The following is a 15387-nucleotide window of genomic DNA, read 5'->3' on the forward strand; positions in this document are numbered from 1 at the left end:
GTGTACTGGTCTCATTTTGAAGGACCGCACTGGTGCACAGCTCTCCTGTTGCTCCTTAGGACCTATTTAATCTAGGAAAATATCCTGTTGAGGAGCTCTGCATAGAGTGCGTCCTCCTAGTGAGAGTAACTATCAGCAGTATTTGCCTCGGAGGCTGTGCATGTGCCATTACACAGACTCCTCGCCTCCTTGGAGGTGCTTCCAAAGAGAAGGCTAAATAAAGACCATCTGGGATTCTTGTGAAAATCAGGAAGGTGCACCTGGTTGTAAGCATGGAGCTACACAGGGTCAACAGCAATATATGTGTGGGACAGTGGGGCAGAGAAGCTGAAGAGCAGCAGTTGCTCTGACCAGAGGGACTGGCCAGTTTGTAATGCAGTGTATTCCCAAGCACGGCTTGCTGCCAGGACAGGGGAGTTTTTCCAGTAACAGGAAATGTTTTTTGTTGTTTTGTTGGGTTTTTTTCTTCCCTGTTTTATTGCCTTGTAGCTTGCAAATGAAAAACAAAGAGAGGTTGGCAGTCCTTGTGAGATATTCACTCCAGGCGTTCCAGAACTGGATTTGATGTTCACTCTGATTTGCAGCCTCCTCATTAACATGAAGTCATCTGCAATCCAGAAATGCTTGAGCAGCAATGGCTCGAGCCCAGGGCAAACCCAAGGCTGTTCTCATCTCTGTGTTATGGTGTGGCAGGGCAGTGAGTCAGAGCAATCCCGGCTCAACCCTCGGAGCAGGGGCTCCGGACCCAACCATCCTGCTTTCCTTACCTGTCTTGCTGCCCTGCCTGGGTCCCCCAGGCTGCTGAGCATCCCTGCTGACCCACACCCGGGTGCTGGATGTTACTGCGATGTGGGAGACAGAGCCTGCCTTGAGTTAAACTCCACGGAGAGCTGCTTTTGCAAGGTGTCATCGTACCCTGTCCCTTCTTTTAATGGGCTATTTTGTGGCATTGGTGGGTTGACGTGGTCTTGAAAGCAGAGCACCTCGTGCAACGTACAGCAGACACCCTGACATGCAACTGCATGGGGAAGGTGCCTTCCAGGGCAGGGAAAGGAGCAGCACTCGCTCTTTTTCAGACACGGTTCCCAGCCACAGAAGACGATAGTATCACGTCTCCAAAGGCCCCTGCCGTATTCACCCATTTCGTTTCATAAGCAGATACAGCTCCTACTAGCTGCATGTCTGGTAAGGGTGCGGCTGGCGCTGCGCTCCCTCGGGGAGAGCTTCACTTGATGAAAGTACCTAATTATACAGGGTATTTTTTTTTCTTCCCCCCACTTGTTCCCAGTGAGACAAGGAGCTTGCATCCAAGCGGAGGAGGGTGGTAGGAGAAACAGCAAGTCAGGGCGAAGATCCTCTACAAAAGGGCTCTGGCTTTCCCGTAAAAAAAAATAAACTACTCTGGGCTCAGTCTGCACCTCCTGTTTTGTCACTGACCTGCCTGATGAGCCAGGAAAAGTCCAGGGCAATGGGACTTCCCTGTGCTAAAACAGTTACTAAAATCAGTGGGAAAAGCCCTGTTTTCCCCACATAGAGGATTGTGTCATTTTGTCACTTAAAAGCCATACCAGTTTGTTTTCTAGCAACCAAAATTTTCTCTGGGACCCTCAAAAATCTAAAGGAAAAGGTGTGGAGTTCCCTGAGCTGAACACTGCCAGGTTTCACTGTTGCAGCTCTCCTATGACAAAACAACTTATATTTTTTGAGCAGAGACTTAGCAAGAACAAACTTCTTAAAAAAAAAAAAAAAAAAGCTACTAGGAAAAACATGTTACATGTTATTTTTCTCCACCTTCTCTTAGTCAGGAAAACTTTCTCAAGGAGAATGTTTTATTAATACGATTGCAGTGAGTGTGTCTTTAGCTTATTGTGAGAGGATTTAGACAGCCTCAGCTTTTGTCAACGGACACAAGCTACAGTAACTCCCTGCTGGGTGACTCACCTCAAACAGCCTGTAGCATTGAAGAATACTTCTGGGTCAATAATTTCTCTTGTCCTATTGCAGCTGCCATCAGACCAGCCAGAGAAAGGGATGATAACGCAGTCTGTCAAGACGGGGAGTGCCTCCTGTATCAACTCTTCTTTTAATTCATCAGTGGAGGAGAGGTTCCAGAGCAGTCCTAGGAAGGTAGGAGACAGGCTCAAGCAGAGGCTCACCATGTATTAGAAACTTTTGTTAGGTCAGAGTGAATTCCAGCAACTAAGCCCTCCTTCACTTCATCCTTCTTTGCACTAAGCGTGCAGAAGCTGCCCTAAAGCCTAGTCTCTGTCCATCCCTATAGTATAGAGGCAGGATGGGCACCAGGGGCATGGTGTCATGTGAAGGTGGGCATCTGAGCATCCTGCCTTCCCCCAGAATTGCTGTTTATTGCCATTAGATTGCAGGGGGAAGGGCATCTTTCCTGGGATCTCATAAAGGCTTGTACACAAGACCTCGGTCACAGCTGAGGGTGATGTGCACCAACGAACTCACGTCAATCCTTCAAGAAAAGGTGAGACACCCATGAGACGATCTGCCCAGCCATACTGGGATCTCCAGCACCCTTGACCTTCCCTGAGAACAGCAGGGAGCAGGGGTGCAGGAAGGCATGGGAATGGCAGGGTGACCACAGCTGTGGGGGGAAACCTGGGGCAGGTGCTTCCCCAATGGGCGCTTATGACATGAGGAACCTTTATGGGACAACGAAGGGCCAGAACCTCCTCTGCCTTCTGGTTTAGGTTGCCATTTGGTGTGACAGGAGAATAGACCTTCCTCTTTGTGGTGTGGCAGCACATGGCTACTGGCCCTTCGTGTGCTGGAGCAACACGGCCCACAGGCAGGGAGGAGCATGGTCCTTGCTGAGGGCTGAGCAGGCTGCTGCGTACCTGTCAGTTGTTTCTGAATCTCAGTGTTCCCCGTCCTCCGCAGGAGGCTCACGCACTCCCTTATCCCATTCTGCCGCCGGGTTTCTATCTTGTTGGTTGGATTCTTGAAGACCAAATTTCGAAGGGCTCCGGCTGCTGCCCGCTGTACGTTCTGGTTTGTGCTGCGGAGCAGCTCGACGAGCTTGGCGATTCCCCCCAGCCGATAGACCTGTACCAGGGAGGACAAGCTGCCATCAGCAAGGGGTGCAGAGCATCGCTGGGACAGGGACAACTCGAATGGGCATGGCAGTGCAAGGAGCCCACATGGCACGTACCCAGGGGAGCTGGGAAAGCAGACCTGGCAGTTAAAGGGTGGCGAGAGCTTGCAGATTACATGTCTGGTTCAGGCCAGAGGTCATGAGCACAAAGGTGCTGGCCTTGAGGTTGGAGCTTACACTCCAGAAGTGGATGTCCATGCGTAATGGCCATTGCTGATGTAAATGTGCTTGCTCCCACAAACTTTCACCTACGTCCATCACCCTGCATCAGGTGAAAATGTTGCTCTGCCTATCTGTAGAGGCCATTTATAGCAATATAATGACATGATGTGGTAATTTATCTGCATCCTGAAATCACAGGCTGAGCTAAAAGGGATGCTCACGGCAGAGTGTAAACACCCTCCAGGCCAGCCAGGAGCCGTACTGGGCTGTCCTCAGTTGGGGCAGCACCGGGAAGGGGTGTGAACCCCGGCCGGCAGGACACCACGCACATGTCAGGGAGGTTTGAAGGCAAATTCCTCCAGCTGAGCTCTCCAAAACGACGAGCGTTCCCGCTGTAGGATGCCCTCTGTAGCAGGTCTCCTGGGGACATGATCCCGCATGGAGCCCCTCCTGGCGCAATCCAGCCCATGGGCTGGGGATTTGCTGACAATAGAAAATGAATGAGCGCCTTTCAGAAAGGAAAGAAAACAAGCGTGCGCCGGGATGACTCACATACCTGCTCTGACACATCTTTCTGGGAAGCGATGGGATGGGACAGGCCGGTGCTCAGAGAGTGTTTTCAACGGTAACGAAGGGTGTGGCCACCCCACCATTAGCGACGGTGCCGTGGGCTGGGGTACCTGCACTCCCACAGCTGCAGCAAGGGCACAGAGATCTGTCCCTGCACTCTGCCGTGTGTCCAGCTCCGCTATCATGTCAGGCAATGGGAGGCCACCTCCGTAAGGATGGCACTGTGGTAACCCCAGGTTTGCATGACTGCAAGCACACCGGGGTGGGGATAAACCTTTGTGACAGCCTTGCTACAGCAGATCCGTCCTTAAGGCTGCTTCCTTTGCTGCACGTTGGCATTAATTTAGTAACTGGAGAGTGAGAGCATAAGAAAAATAAGCTGCTCGGTAAGAAGGGCTTCTGTTTGATCCAGTATATTTGTACCTGATTACTGTTAACCCATGGGCTTAGATGGCTGGAAATGGCTGAACTGTCACTGAGCAATGCACAGTGAAGATCATTTAGGGCAATTTTATGTGGCTCTTATGTTGCAGCTCTGACATAGCAAAAGATTTGTGTGGAACTGCATCCAGAAGAAGACACTGCACCTGGGTGCCTGCTTCTGTATCACCAAAACCCGATAACCTGCGTCACGGCCACTTACGGTGATAACGTGGACACAGTCTCCTCCACTGCCTGGTAACTATTCCCCTCTTAAAATCCCAGCTGACTGCTATTAAGAGCTCCGAAGGGGTTTGCTCACCTCTTGCTTGGCAGACTCATCCTGGAAGCAGGTGTGCTGGAGGTAGTAAGCACCCATGGCCTGGTATTTGTCATCAGAGGAGCACAGAAGCTGTATGGCTTTCTGGATGGTCATTGTACCGCCGTCTATCTCATCACCACATATTCTGTGTTAAAGAGAAATACAGCATGGCGTGAATGCTCGGCTGAAATGGCTACGTCAGTACTGGGAATTGTTAGGAAGGAATCGATTACAAAATGTAAAATATGATCATATTGCCACATAAACCACACGGTGCACCCCTAGTGCATTTCTCTGTCTCAAAAAAGAGATGATGAAAGTGGGAAATATACAGTGGAGGACACTAAGGCTAATAAATTATGGATCTGGTCTATCCAGAAACAAAGGAGACAGAAAATAAAAGCTTGGTTGAGGTGCTAGATGTCTAATCATGTCTAAAGTGGAAGGTTTAATGAACCGGTATTCACTGTTTCTCAAATAAAAGAATTAGTGGACAAGAGTGAAACCATCTGTCAGGTTATTAGGGCAATCTAAAGTAGGCAGATGCTTTTCCCACAGCATGCGATCCTTTGATGTGAGGTGTGGTGGAAGCAAAAATGTGAGAGCAGCTGATGGTCTTGGGAGGCTAGAGCAGATCCCTTAGGAAAACGCAACTGGCATGTCTGGAGTGATGGGATGGACAAATATTGAGTTTATGAAATACTAATAATAGCAGTGAGACATCCTGCTCCCAGGGTATGTTTACACTGGTAGTCTCCAAGCTCTTCCCAAAAGTTGGCCACTGTCATCATCCCTGTTATAGGTAAAGAATGTGCCTACAGACTCCAGAGGAAGGATATGAATGCCTCTGGCTGGGAGCAGGACTGAAACCTTGGGGGAAAATACAAACACATGAAGATTTGTCCACTTGTTCAGAAATATGAAGGTCTTGCTCTCATTGGCTTGTACCTATTTAGCATCAACTGTGATGTTTTAATCACATAAAATTATAAAAAGGAACAAACTTTCAGACTGATGAAGGGGCTCTGACCTGCAAAGCTTGTCTGCGTTTCCAATTATTTCAGTTAGTCTAACAAAGGTTACTCTCTCTTCTGAGCATCCTTGCGCCTTAGGCGTGCAGCTGGCTGCAGCAGGGTCTCTGCTCGTGGCAGAGGGTCTGCGTCAATTTGCACCAGAATAAATGACCACACAACGTTCAGGACTGAGAAGAGTCAAACCCCAAACTCCTGTTTGTTCATTACTATTTCAGCAGTGATGGGATACAAATGGGAAACACTTTGTTAACAGTGGATGAAATAAAAAAGGTGAGGGAGGGCTTTGCGAGGACAACTAGGTCATCGTTGTGCCTGGCTGATGTTATTCCCTGTTGAAGCTCCAGTTGCGATTGATGTGGAGTTTTACCTGGAGACTGGGGAGATCAGGTCCTGTTTGAACCACATTAATTTCTACATAAGCTTTTTCTCCATGTCAAACTAATGAGTGACTATGTAGAGGGGCTGATTGTCCTCAGGCAATCTGGCAGACTAACAAAACAGTGTTTTTAAATTGGTTCGTTAAATGAACCAATTGCATTTGAAGTGCTAAATATTACTACGAGGGGGTGGCTTCTTCTAGGCATGGGATATGCAGAATTATTTTCATTGTGTCAAAGAAACATTAAGAATAAAGGTCTAAGAAGGACACCCAAGTGTGGTCACCACCACCAGCAGCTTACAATAAGATAAAATATTTTGTCCTTAGCATCCAAAGATTCACCTTCACACAACACAGGCCAGTGAATAATATCCATAATTCTACAGCAAATTTCATACAAGATATCAAACCTAACAATCATGCTGTGACACTGGAAGGCAGCGTGACAGGCTGTTTTGTCTCCCCAACCCTCATGGCTATCAGTCTCTGTCTAGTTTATATTACTCATTTAAGCACCTGTGTGGTCAATGGAGAGAAATAGATGCTTCTAAGAACAACTTGCTTTTGTATCTTAGACATTCTTCCTGAGACAGGAAGGCTTGGAGATACCTCTGCTGATAGACGGGACTGATAGACAACAGTCTTGGATTGGACCTTAAGCATTCAATGTCTAAGGTTAGATGAACTCATTCCACTTCTATTTCTACACTATCAATAAAACATGGCTTCGTCATATGATTTTTCATCAGTCTGAACTTGTATCAAAACTTGGCTCACAGAAACTTCCATTACACTTGCAACAAGGAAACATAAAACCGAAAGACAAAATTTAAACTAGGAACTATGGAACCTCAGAAATCTTTCATTTGGATGCAGGATGCTGTGATTTTCTCTTAGTCTTTTTCACATTCCTCGGACATGCAACAGAGCTGAGATGCAGATGGATCCAGCATGGGAAGCACCAGAGGGACTTCTCCTTTGAGGGATCCAGACCTAGGCTGGCATTGTGTGTGGGGGGAGGCACCTGATTAAACGCACCAGGCCAGAGGCCACACAGCTTAATTAATAATGGTGATTTTTTTTTTTCCTTTTTAATTTACCAAATTGAGAGAACCCCTAAATCAGGTGCACTTTTTATGAGAAAGAAGGATGTCCATTTGGTCCAGCTACTCAAGGATGGTGGTTTTCTACACACCCACTCAGTAAGAGGGCCAAACCCTCCTTCATCAGTAAAAAACTGGGCACCCAGGTCCAGTTCTGTGTGGGAAAAGATGGGGAAGGTTCCATTTCCCCTGCTGGCTCACCAGCAGGAGAAGTTCCCAGAGGCTGAGCCGCTGGGCTCAGTCATGCCACCTGAGAAGCAGTGTTTTCTTCTAGCTGAGAATATAATCACCCTGGCAAAGCCTGCGCTAATGGGAGATTGTTCATCAGCCAGTCAGGGATATTCCTAACCAGATCTACATGACGAGAACAGCCCGCTCCAAGACAAATTCTTGGGCCGTGGCCATCTCCAGCCTGGGCCAATGTGCCTGGTAGGAAGAGCTCCAAAGGTTGCTCTTCTTCCACAAGAAAGCAGCAATCAGAATAGGGAGAGACCTCAATTAGAAATGATTCAACAGGAGACAAATTAGATGATCAGATTCAGGTGTGGAAGGGAAACAAATACAAGGATCAGTATCACAGAAAGGCAAATTCCCTCATTTGCTACTAATGCTTTTGGTTTACTTTGTATTAGCAGATTGGTTGCTGTTAATCAGATCTAAGTCTCCATCCTGGTTATTAGGGCTGCAAGTTCCAGGAGAGGAGGAAGCCAGAAAACTCTGACAAATTCCATTGTTCATTAATAAAATCACAATGGATTCACTTGTCTCGCACATCCAAGCATTGGAACCAAGCTGATAGCCACGGTCTACGCCGAGCAGCCGTGTCCACCCCTGGGACGTGGCACCAAGGTCTTGATGGCACTGAAAGCTCAGCTGAGCTTCCCCTCAGGCTTGGCTCTCCGGGCAGGTGCCAGGGGAGATGAGCACAGACTGACACTGAGCCAGGGAGGAGGGCATCCCCACCATGTGCAGTGACACAATCCCTGCCAGGGCAGCATCACGCACAGCTCCTCAGCAACTGCTTTGGATGCAAATGCGCAGCGCGGGCAAGTTCACATCACAAGGAGCCAGCACTGTGAAACAGTCCTTTTTAGAGGCAGTTAATTCCAAACAAGACCAAACCAAAATGACGGTACCTATCGTTGTACTTGGTTCTTCTTTCATTGTGTGGCATAGCCCTGGAGAATTTATCTTTTGATAGTAGTCACCTCTATTTATCCCAAAAGAGAGGAGATCTAGCAGAAAACACCTTCAATACCTTTTCTGACTCTTTCAGTAACTTTTCTACATTTTCACTGTTTACAGTTTCCAGAGAGACTGAGCTTCTGCCTAGGAATGGATGGTTACAGGACACCCTGACCTGTAGCTACAGCTCACAGGGGCTGCCACAGCTTGGCTGGGGCCAAGTCAGTATCACCACAGACAAATATGTCTGAATGGAAAATCCAAAGGATTGTCCCAGCCTTTACTGCCTCCTCTGTAGCTGCCAGCCGGAGTATTCAAGTCCTTTAACAGAGTAGCACCAAGATCGTGCATATTTCCTGGTGCTCTGAGAGACACTTGCTTCCCCATGATCTCTAATGTGCTGGTTTATCCTTTTTGTCCCAGAGAGCACCAAGGGGAAATGCATCCACATCTGAAATTGAGGCCAAAGGTGCATGTGGTATTACAGAAGACAACACATATTGTAGGTGTCCATTAATGGCTCCTGATCTGTATCAACAACCCTTAAGCTGGAGAATGTCTGCAGACACTCCAGCTCATCTCTTCATCTTCACAAATGGGAATACCCTGAATCCCTCAGAAGGGCAGAGATCAGCCTGGCCTCTCACTTACATCTCCAGCTCAAACGCCTGGGTCTCCCCTGAAGTCACTCGGGAGGCATTGACCGCACCGGGGGCAATTCACTGACCTGCCTCAGATCTCAGCTCCACTGGCCAGTGGCCGCATCTCTGCAAGGGCAGAGGGGACACCCGGCACAGATGCACGTAACCAGCTGGCTAGTGCACAGGTTGTTGCAGAGCCACAACCACCACGTATCACGATCTAGCCTGGCCCTGGGCTCTCAGCCGCACGTGCCCGTGGCATTGGAAGCAATATGGGCAGCACGTCGGCAAACAGAAATAATGCAATGTCATCCGGCAGTAACCACTGTTTTCTTGTACCTCAGGTTCCAGCTGGAGGGGGACAAAGACTCAGAGTTTTCTGGGATGCATTAAGCATCACATCCTTTATTACTGTTCTCATTATCGCTACCTGATGACCAAAGAAAACGTAGAAACATTTTTTCCTGACTGGGCTGAATTACAACATGTTGTTTAGCTAAAAGCTGGCTAGCTCAAGATGACACACTGTCACTTGGAGCATGTCACAGGTGCCACCCATCAGATGAGACAGTTGAAATCAGGCATAACACATGTAGGCTTCACCAGCTGCTGAAATCCCTGTTGCTGCCAGTTTCCAGGATGAAAGGCTGCAGATCTGCAGGATTTCATGACAGCACAAAAAGAGGAGCTCCAGGGAGGAAAGGGAGCCCTGGAGCCCAAGACGACTCCCTCCAGCTCTATCGGGTAGCAAGACTCAATCCAGCTGCATCGCAGCAAAGTGTGAGCGCTGCTCATCGAGAGCTGCCTTTGAGCAGGAGCCACCACAATAATCCATGAACTTCTGAGCCCAGGACAGATATACCGAGCTGGGAAATGCCCCATATATGACATCATGCTTCCCAAGGCTTGAGCCACGGTATGGATGTAGAGAAATATGTCTGGAAGGGACACCAGAAGGTCCCTCTCTGCTCACTGAGGCAGGACCATAACGACAGGGGTGGTGGAAGAGAATATACTTCAGGAGGAGGTTTCCAAAGCAAGGCAGTAACGTTCAACCTCCTGATCTGAACAAACAGCGCAAACTCAGATGTCATCACCAGAACCAATACTATGGGGTGAGTAAAACCCTACATCATGCTGTAGTTTATCATAGAATGGTTTCTCCCCAAAAAACATTTAGGTGTTAAACTACTCATCAGGTAGTTGCAGGAAAGGTGCTTTCATCAACCAGAGTTGCTGCTGTAAGAGGAAGGACTCTCCTGAGAGATAGTTATCAAAGAGACAGCCCTTCCATGTCTTACACAGCCAAAGCCAGTTAAATAAACGGAAGCAATCACCAGTCAAGAATAGTTCCTGTCATTAAATAACTTTGTGACCAAGTGCAGAAGGACTGTCCTGTACAGATAGTTTGACAGTTCTTGCACACTCAGTATTTTGATATCTACACATCACTCTCAATGAGAACGTCCAGTGACGCCTTTTTCTTCTCACACCATCCAAGGAGATCGGATCTGTAACACAGGACACCCGAGAAGCACCATGCTTGAACCAGTACTGACACTGCCCACAGTCACTGCATTGCAGAGGAGTTTTGTATCACAGACAGACCCAGTGGATCACAGGTCCCACTGAAATCACCTCACTGGATCACCACTGAAAGCATGGGAACTAGCCTTTCTGTTGCTCATAGAGATGGTTTGCTAACCTGCAGACAAGATCTCCACCTACACAGATCTGCAGCATGAAAACCGAACACAAAATTATCCCTGTTATAAAGGGAAAAACTCTACCTGAAACCCGAGCAGAGCACCAGACAGGGAACCACCAGCAGCTATTACCCAGGCAAGCCCTTGTCCTGCACATGGAAGGTAAATATTGGGATGCCTACAAGCAAACCTCTCCCTCCTCAAAGATCAGGCTACCCAAATGCAGACTGAGTTCTCCAAGTGCAGAATCCTCCAGCAAGAAACAGTCCTACAGAGCAAAGAGAGCCCAGATAGAGCCCTAACCCATCCCCGAAGGCCCCTTCCCAACAAAAGCAACACTACAGACCAAGGCTAGCAGTGACCTGCTGGGCACTTTATAAGGGTTGATGACCTTCCTATTAAGTCATTTTTTCAAAGAGAACAACTCCTTAGTATGTTTCCAAAACTTTAAGGACCAGTGCTTCCAACCTTATCTCTGAGTGAGGAGCAGAAGCTTTTGTACAAGCTGCCCTCCGGACGAATCCAGCTCCGCAGCGATTTCACGCCAAGCAGGGGGTGTGCCCCAGCCAAATCAGATTTACTCAGGGGACACAGCCCCAGCTGAGCCTAGGACTTGTAGCCAGACGTTTCCACATCAGAACCTGTTCTGCCAGATGAGCCATGCCCCAAGCCAGGAGAAGTATATAAATGGAGCCACTCCCTAACCAAAGGGCATCCAGCACTGGAGAGCATTCCTCTCACAACAGCAGTTCTTCTCTTCAGAAAACTCCATTATTTTTCAAGTGACCTTTCCAAAGCCATGACCAAGTCTACAACCATGAGCGCTGTGCAGTGCAGAGCAGGGCTTGCTTTGGGGAGCCTGCCTGCCTGGGACTGACTTCTCAAAAACAGTATTTGCCTTTGGCAGAAGCCAGCTGCAGTCCCATGTCTAATCATTCTGCTATCCCTCCCACTACACTCCTATGCTCTTTAGTCAGAAATTCCCTAGAACAAGTTACTTCCAGTTTATGTAAGCCTCTGTTTCCTATTCCAGAGGAATTACAAAGCTTCTGAAAGCAGCAGGCCAATGCCACCAGTGCTCTGGGTTGGGCAGGGCTGATTTTGCATGTGTTAAACATGAAGTAACCGGGCACATGGGAAGCTAAAGGTTTCATGACAACATGCTAACGAGCGAGTGAAATTTCTTGGCATACATACTCTGGAACATACTTCTACTCAATACAAAATGAGGGAGGCTGTCACAAGCTGCCATGTCTGTCTGGGAGCTGTGATACCTTCTGGGTGGGTGCAGAGCAGGCTCTGCACGGCAGCGATGCAATGGCAGCGCAGCAGCCCCTGGGAACGCTTGTGGGAGACGCAGACCCTCCTTCTCCAACTCAATAAAACACTGAGACCGTGAACTGCAACGTTTTGCAGTTCAAAACATGCAGACTGTATGCTGACCTCCCGTAAGGTCCTGCCCCTGGGGGGGAACAGCCCCGCACACCAGCATGGGCTGGGGGTGACCTGCTGGAGGCAGATCTGTGGAGCAGCACCTGGGAGTACTGGGGGGCAGCAAGTTGCCCATGGGCCAGCACTGTGCCCTGGTGGCCAAGGGGCCAGTGGGACCCTGGGGTGCATGAGGAGGAGCGTGGCCAGCAGGTGGAGGGAGGGGATCCTTCCCCCCTCTGCTCTGCCCTGGGGAGGCACATCTGCAGTGCTGGGTCCGGTGCTGGGCTCCCCGGTTCAGGAGGAGCTGGGAACTGCTGGAGAGGGGCCAGCAGAGGCTACAAAGCCGATGAGGGGGCTGGAGCATCTCCCTTGTGAGGACAGGCTGCGAGAGCTGGGGCTGTTCAGCCTGGAGAAGACTGAGAGGGATCTTATCGACGTCTACAAAGAGCTTAAGGGCCAGTGTCAGGAGGACGGGGCCAGGCTCTTTTCAGTGGTGCCCAGGGACAGGGGCAACGGGCACAAACTGACACACAAGAAGTCTGAATTTCCTCTGAAGACGAGGAAAAACTTCTTTCCTTTGCAGGTGACACAGCACTGGGACAGGCCGCCCAGAGGGGCTGTGCAGGCTCCTTCTCTGGAGACATTCCAAACCTGCTGGACATCACTCTGTGCAGCCTGCTCAAGGACAACCTGCTTTAGCGGGGGGTTGGACTAGATGATCTCCAGGGGTCCCTTCCGACCAGTCTGGGATTCTGTGATTCCAAGACTGGTTTGTGCTGACCAAATCTCTTCCAAGACAATGGCAGAATATGGTTGGTGCTCCAGAGCTGGAGCAGCAGCAGCATCAGGGCAGCTTTAAATCAACATCACTGCAATGCCATCAAAACCCCACTCATTTTTTTCTGTGAGAGCTCTGCTGCATTGGACAGACGTATTAGCTTGGGAGTGTCTGAGCTCACTGGTGTGTTTTACACGTCCTGTTGTTGTAGGCAACATTTATAAGGGACCTGATGCTGAGACATGAAGGACCATCCTCCACCCTTGCATAATTCCTAACCCAAATGGAACTTCATGCTCTGGACAAGAAGGAATTGAACAATTTCTCTTCCTTCCTCTTTCCTGGCTAGGTAAATTATTCCAGTTAGGCTATTTATTTCAATTTCTGACTCAGTTTTTTTCTGGAACCCAAATCAGACCTTTTGGGTGAATGAAGCAAGGGTTGGGTGGAATGACAGAGGGGTAAATACAACCCCTCAGCAGGTTCTCAGCTCTGCTTTTTGTCAGACTCTCAGGAAGATAATAACTCCAAAGTTAGTTGATTCTGGGGATTTGTTTTCTGCCAAATCAAAGCCACATCACCGTCAGGAGAGGCACCAAGCTGCACACCAGGATTTCCGCTCTTCCCCTCCTCACTCTCATCTTGCAAAGGAGCTGTTGGCTGGTACCAGCGCAAGGACTGGGGCATCCCCTTGCCCACCATCACACAGCTACAGCAGAGGTATGTACGCTGAGCCAGTCCTATTGGTTTCCCTCTGTAGCCCACGGAAAGAAATAAGCCCTTTAAGAGTGTGACTCATCTGACCCACTTTAGACTCTACTGCAGGATGCAATTAGGTGCGATGTGCACTGCGAGCAGACCTCCAGTGGCTATAAAGCTGCTCAGGTGACTAGCTTTGATGGACAGACCTCCACAGCAGACGTCTACATTTACTCAGGTTCACCCCCACAGCAGCAGACTTACTTGGAGCCGGACTGAGCCTGTCCATAAACGACGTCCTGCTTGCAGCTCATCATGGGCTGGGCATAGACCACATCGGGCTTGTTGCTGGAGGGGCAAGAGAGAGCCCGTGCTGGCATTTTTTTACTTGTCCTGGTAGTTCCTTGCTGGGTGCTACAGCTGCTGTAGATGCTCTGGCGGTTCAAGGTCGTCTTGTGCTCTGCCCGGCCCCCCACCTGACTCTTCCTCAGCGTGCCCCGGGGCGGTTCGCAGTAGAGGTCAGGCTCGCTCCGGCTGCTCTTGATGTTCTGCACAAAGCAGTAGTCGCTGCCGGCCCTGGTGGGGCTGCAGACAGCCTTGCTGTAGTGCTTGCTGCCCCAGCCCTCCATCTGGCTGTAAGAGCTGTAGCGCCTGTTCTCCACATCCCGCTTCAGGGTCCCGTTGTACAGCTGTCAATGAGAAAACAGGAGGCAAAAAAATTAGGGAAGGGTTGAGCTGCAGATGGACATTGCCAAGCCCACCCCTGTGTGGGTGTCATGGCTACCAAATCCCTATGCCTCTCGGGTATTTTTGTCACCCAGAATTTATGGGAGGTTAGCCCACCTGCAGGCTTACGAAAGTGCTAAACCCTCCCTTGAAATCTGGGGGCACTTAGTAATCAGGACATGGCATCCAGGAGCTTGAAAGCAGAACCAAAAGCTCAAACATGACCTTGGCAACAGAGAAAAAGCCTTCTTTCCAAGAAACGGGGTCTGACCCCACCTGTACTTAGAGGAACTCACATCACATCTCCTGCCATCACAGAGAATGATGTCCCATTCTGACCTTCCAGCACTGCCTGCATTTATTTTTAATTTCCCTGTGATATTTTGCTCCCCTTCCACCTCTAAGTTCCTTAGGAAGGGAGTAAAGGGAGTGAGAAATCACTAAGAGGGGATTCTTGAGTCTTATTGTGCCAAGAAACAAGTGGAGACAATGAATATCTGTTTATGAGTTACAAGGTGTGTAGTATCAGCTCATATAATGGGGTGTTCTGGGAACAATGAGGGATACGCAGCAGGAATTGAGATGACTAAGCCAGGAAGAAAAAAAAAGAATACGACAGTAAAAAAACCCTGCAATTAGTCAAATGAAAAAAATGGTTTTAGCTTGCCTGCTGTCAGGTCAAAATATCTTCACCGCTTCACCAAAAGTCTTCCAGATTTGCCCCAAGTACACCAGGACTGAATCCAATATTCTATTGCAATGTTAACACTTCTGGACATTCAATGCTGGCACCTGGAAGCCTACAGGGCTGTATCCAAGTGACAGACAAGTCACCAAGGTATAAACTCCGGAAAGAAAAAGAAATAAAGCTATTTTCGTGTTGTTTACCCCATGTAGTGATTTTTCCCACTGCATCCCCCTGAGCATGCTGGCAAGCAGATCTCTAAGACATGCAGCAGACCAGCATAAAAAGAACTAAAGAATAAAACTGCCTGCCTCCTCCCCCTGTGGCTTATCTCAGGAAAGCTCATCTATGATCTCTTGTTGGGCCAAGGTTTCTTTTCTCACATAACTTTAAGCAGCACTACTTTGGATGCCTCTTTCTGCAAA

At 48.9% G+C, this 15387-nt stretch overlaps 1 protein-coding gene across 1 annotated transcript in view; it reads right to left on the reverse strand.

The window, feature by feature from the left end:
- PKP1 (plakophilin 1) overlaps positions 1-15387 on the reverse strand; it is a 42132-nt gene that overhangs the window by 11010 nt on the left and 15735 nt on the right. The window contains exons 3-6 of the mRNA XM_037410557.1: positions 13816-14240; positions 4596-4740; positions 2865-3072; positions 1942-2119 (exon numbers count right to left, since the gene is read on the reverse strand). Coding sequence (XP_037266454.1) covers positions 1942-2119; positions 2865-3072; positions 4596-4740; positions 13816-14240 — 956 coding nt within the window. The remainder of the gene's footprint in view (positions 1-1941; positions 2120-2864; positions 3073-4595; positions 4741-13815; positions 14241-15387) is intronic.

This window comes from Falco rusticolus, chromosome 17, assembly GCF_015220075.1.
Source record: "Falco rusticolus isolate bFalRus1 chromosome 17, bFalRus1.pri, whole genome shotgun sequence".
Classification (NCBI taxonomy): Eukaryota; Metazoa; Chordata; class Aves; order Falconiformes; family Falconidae; genus Falco; species Falco rusticolus.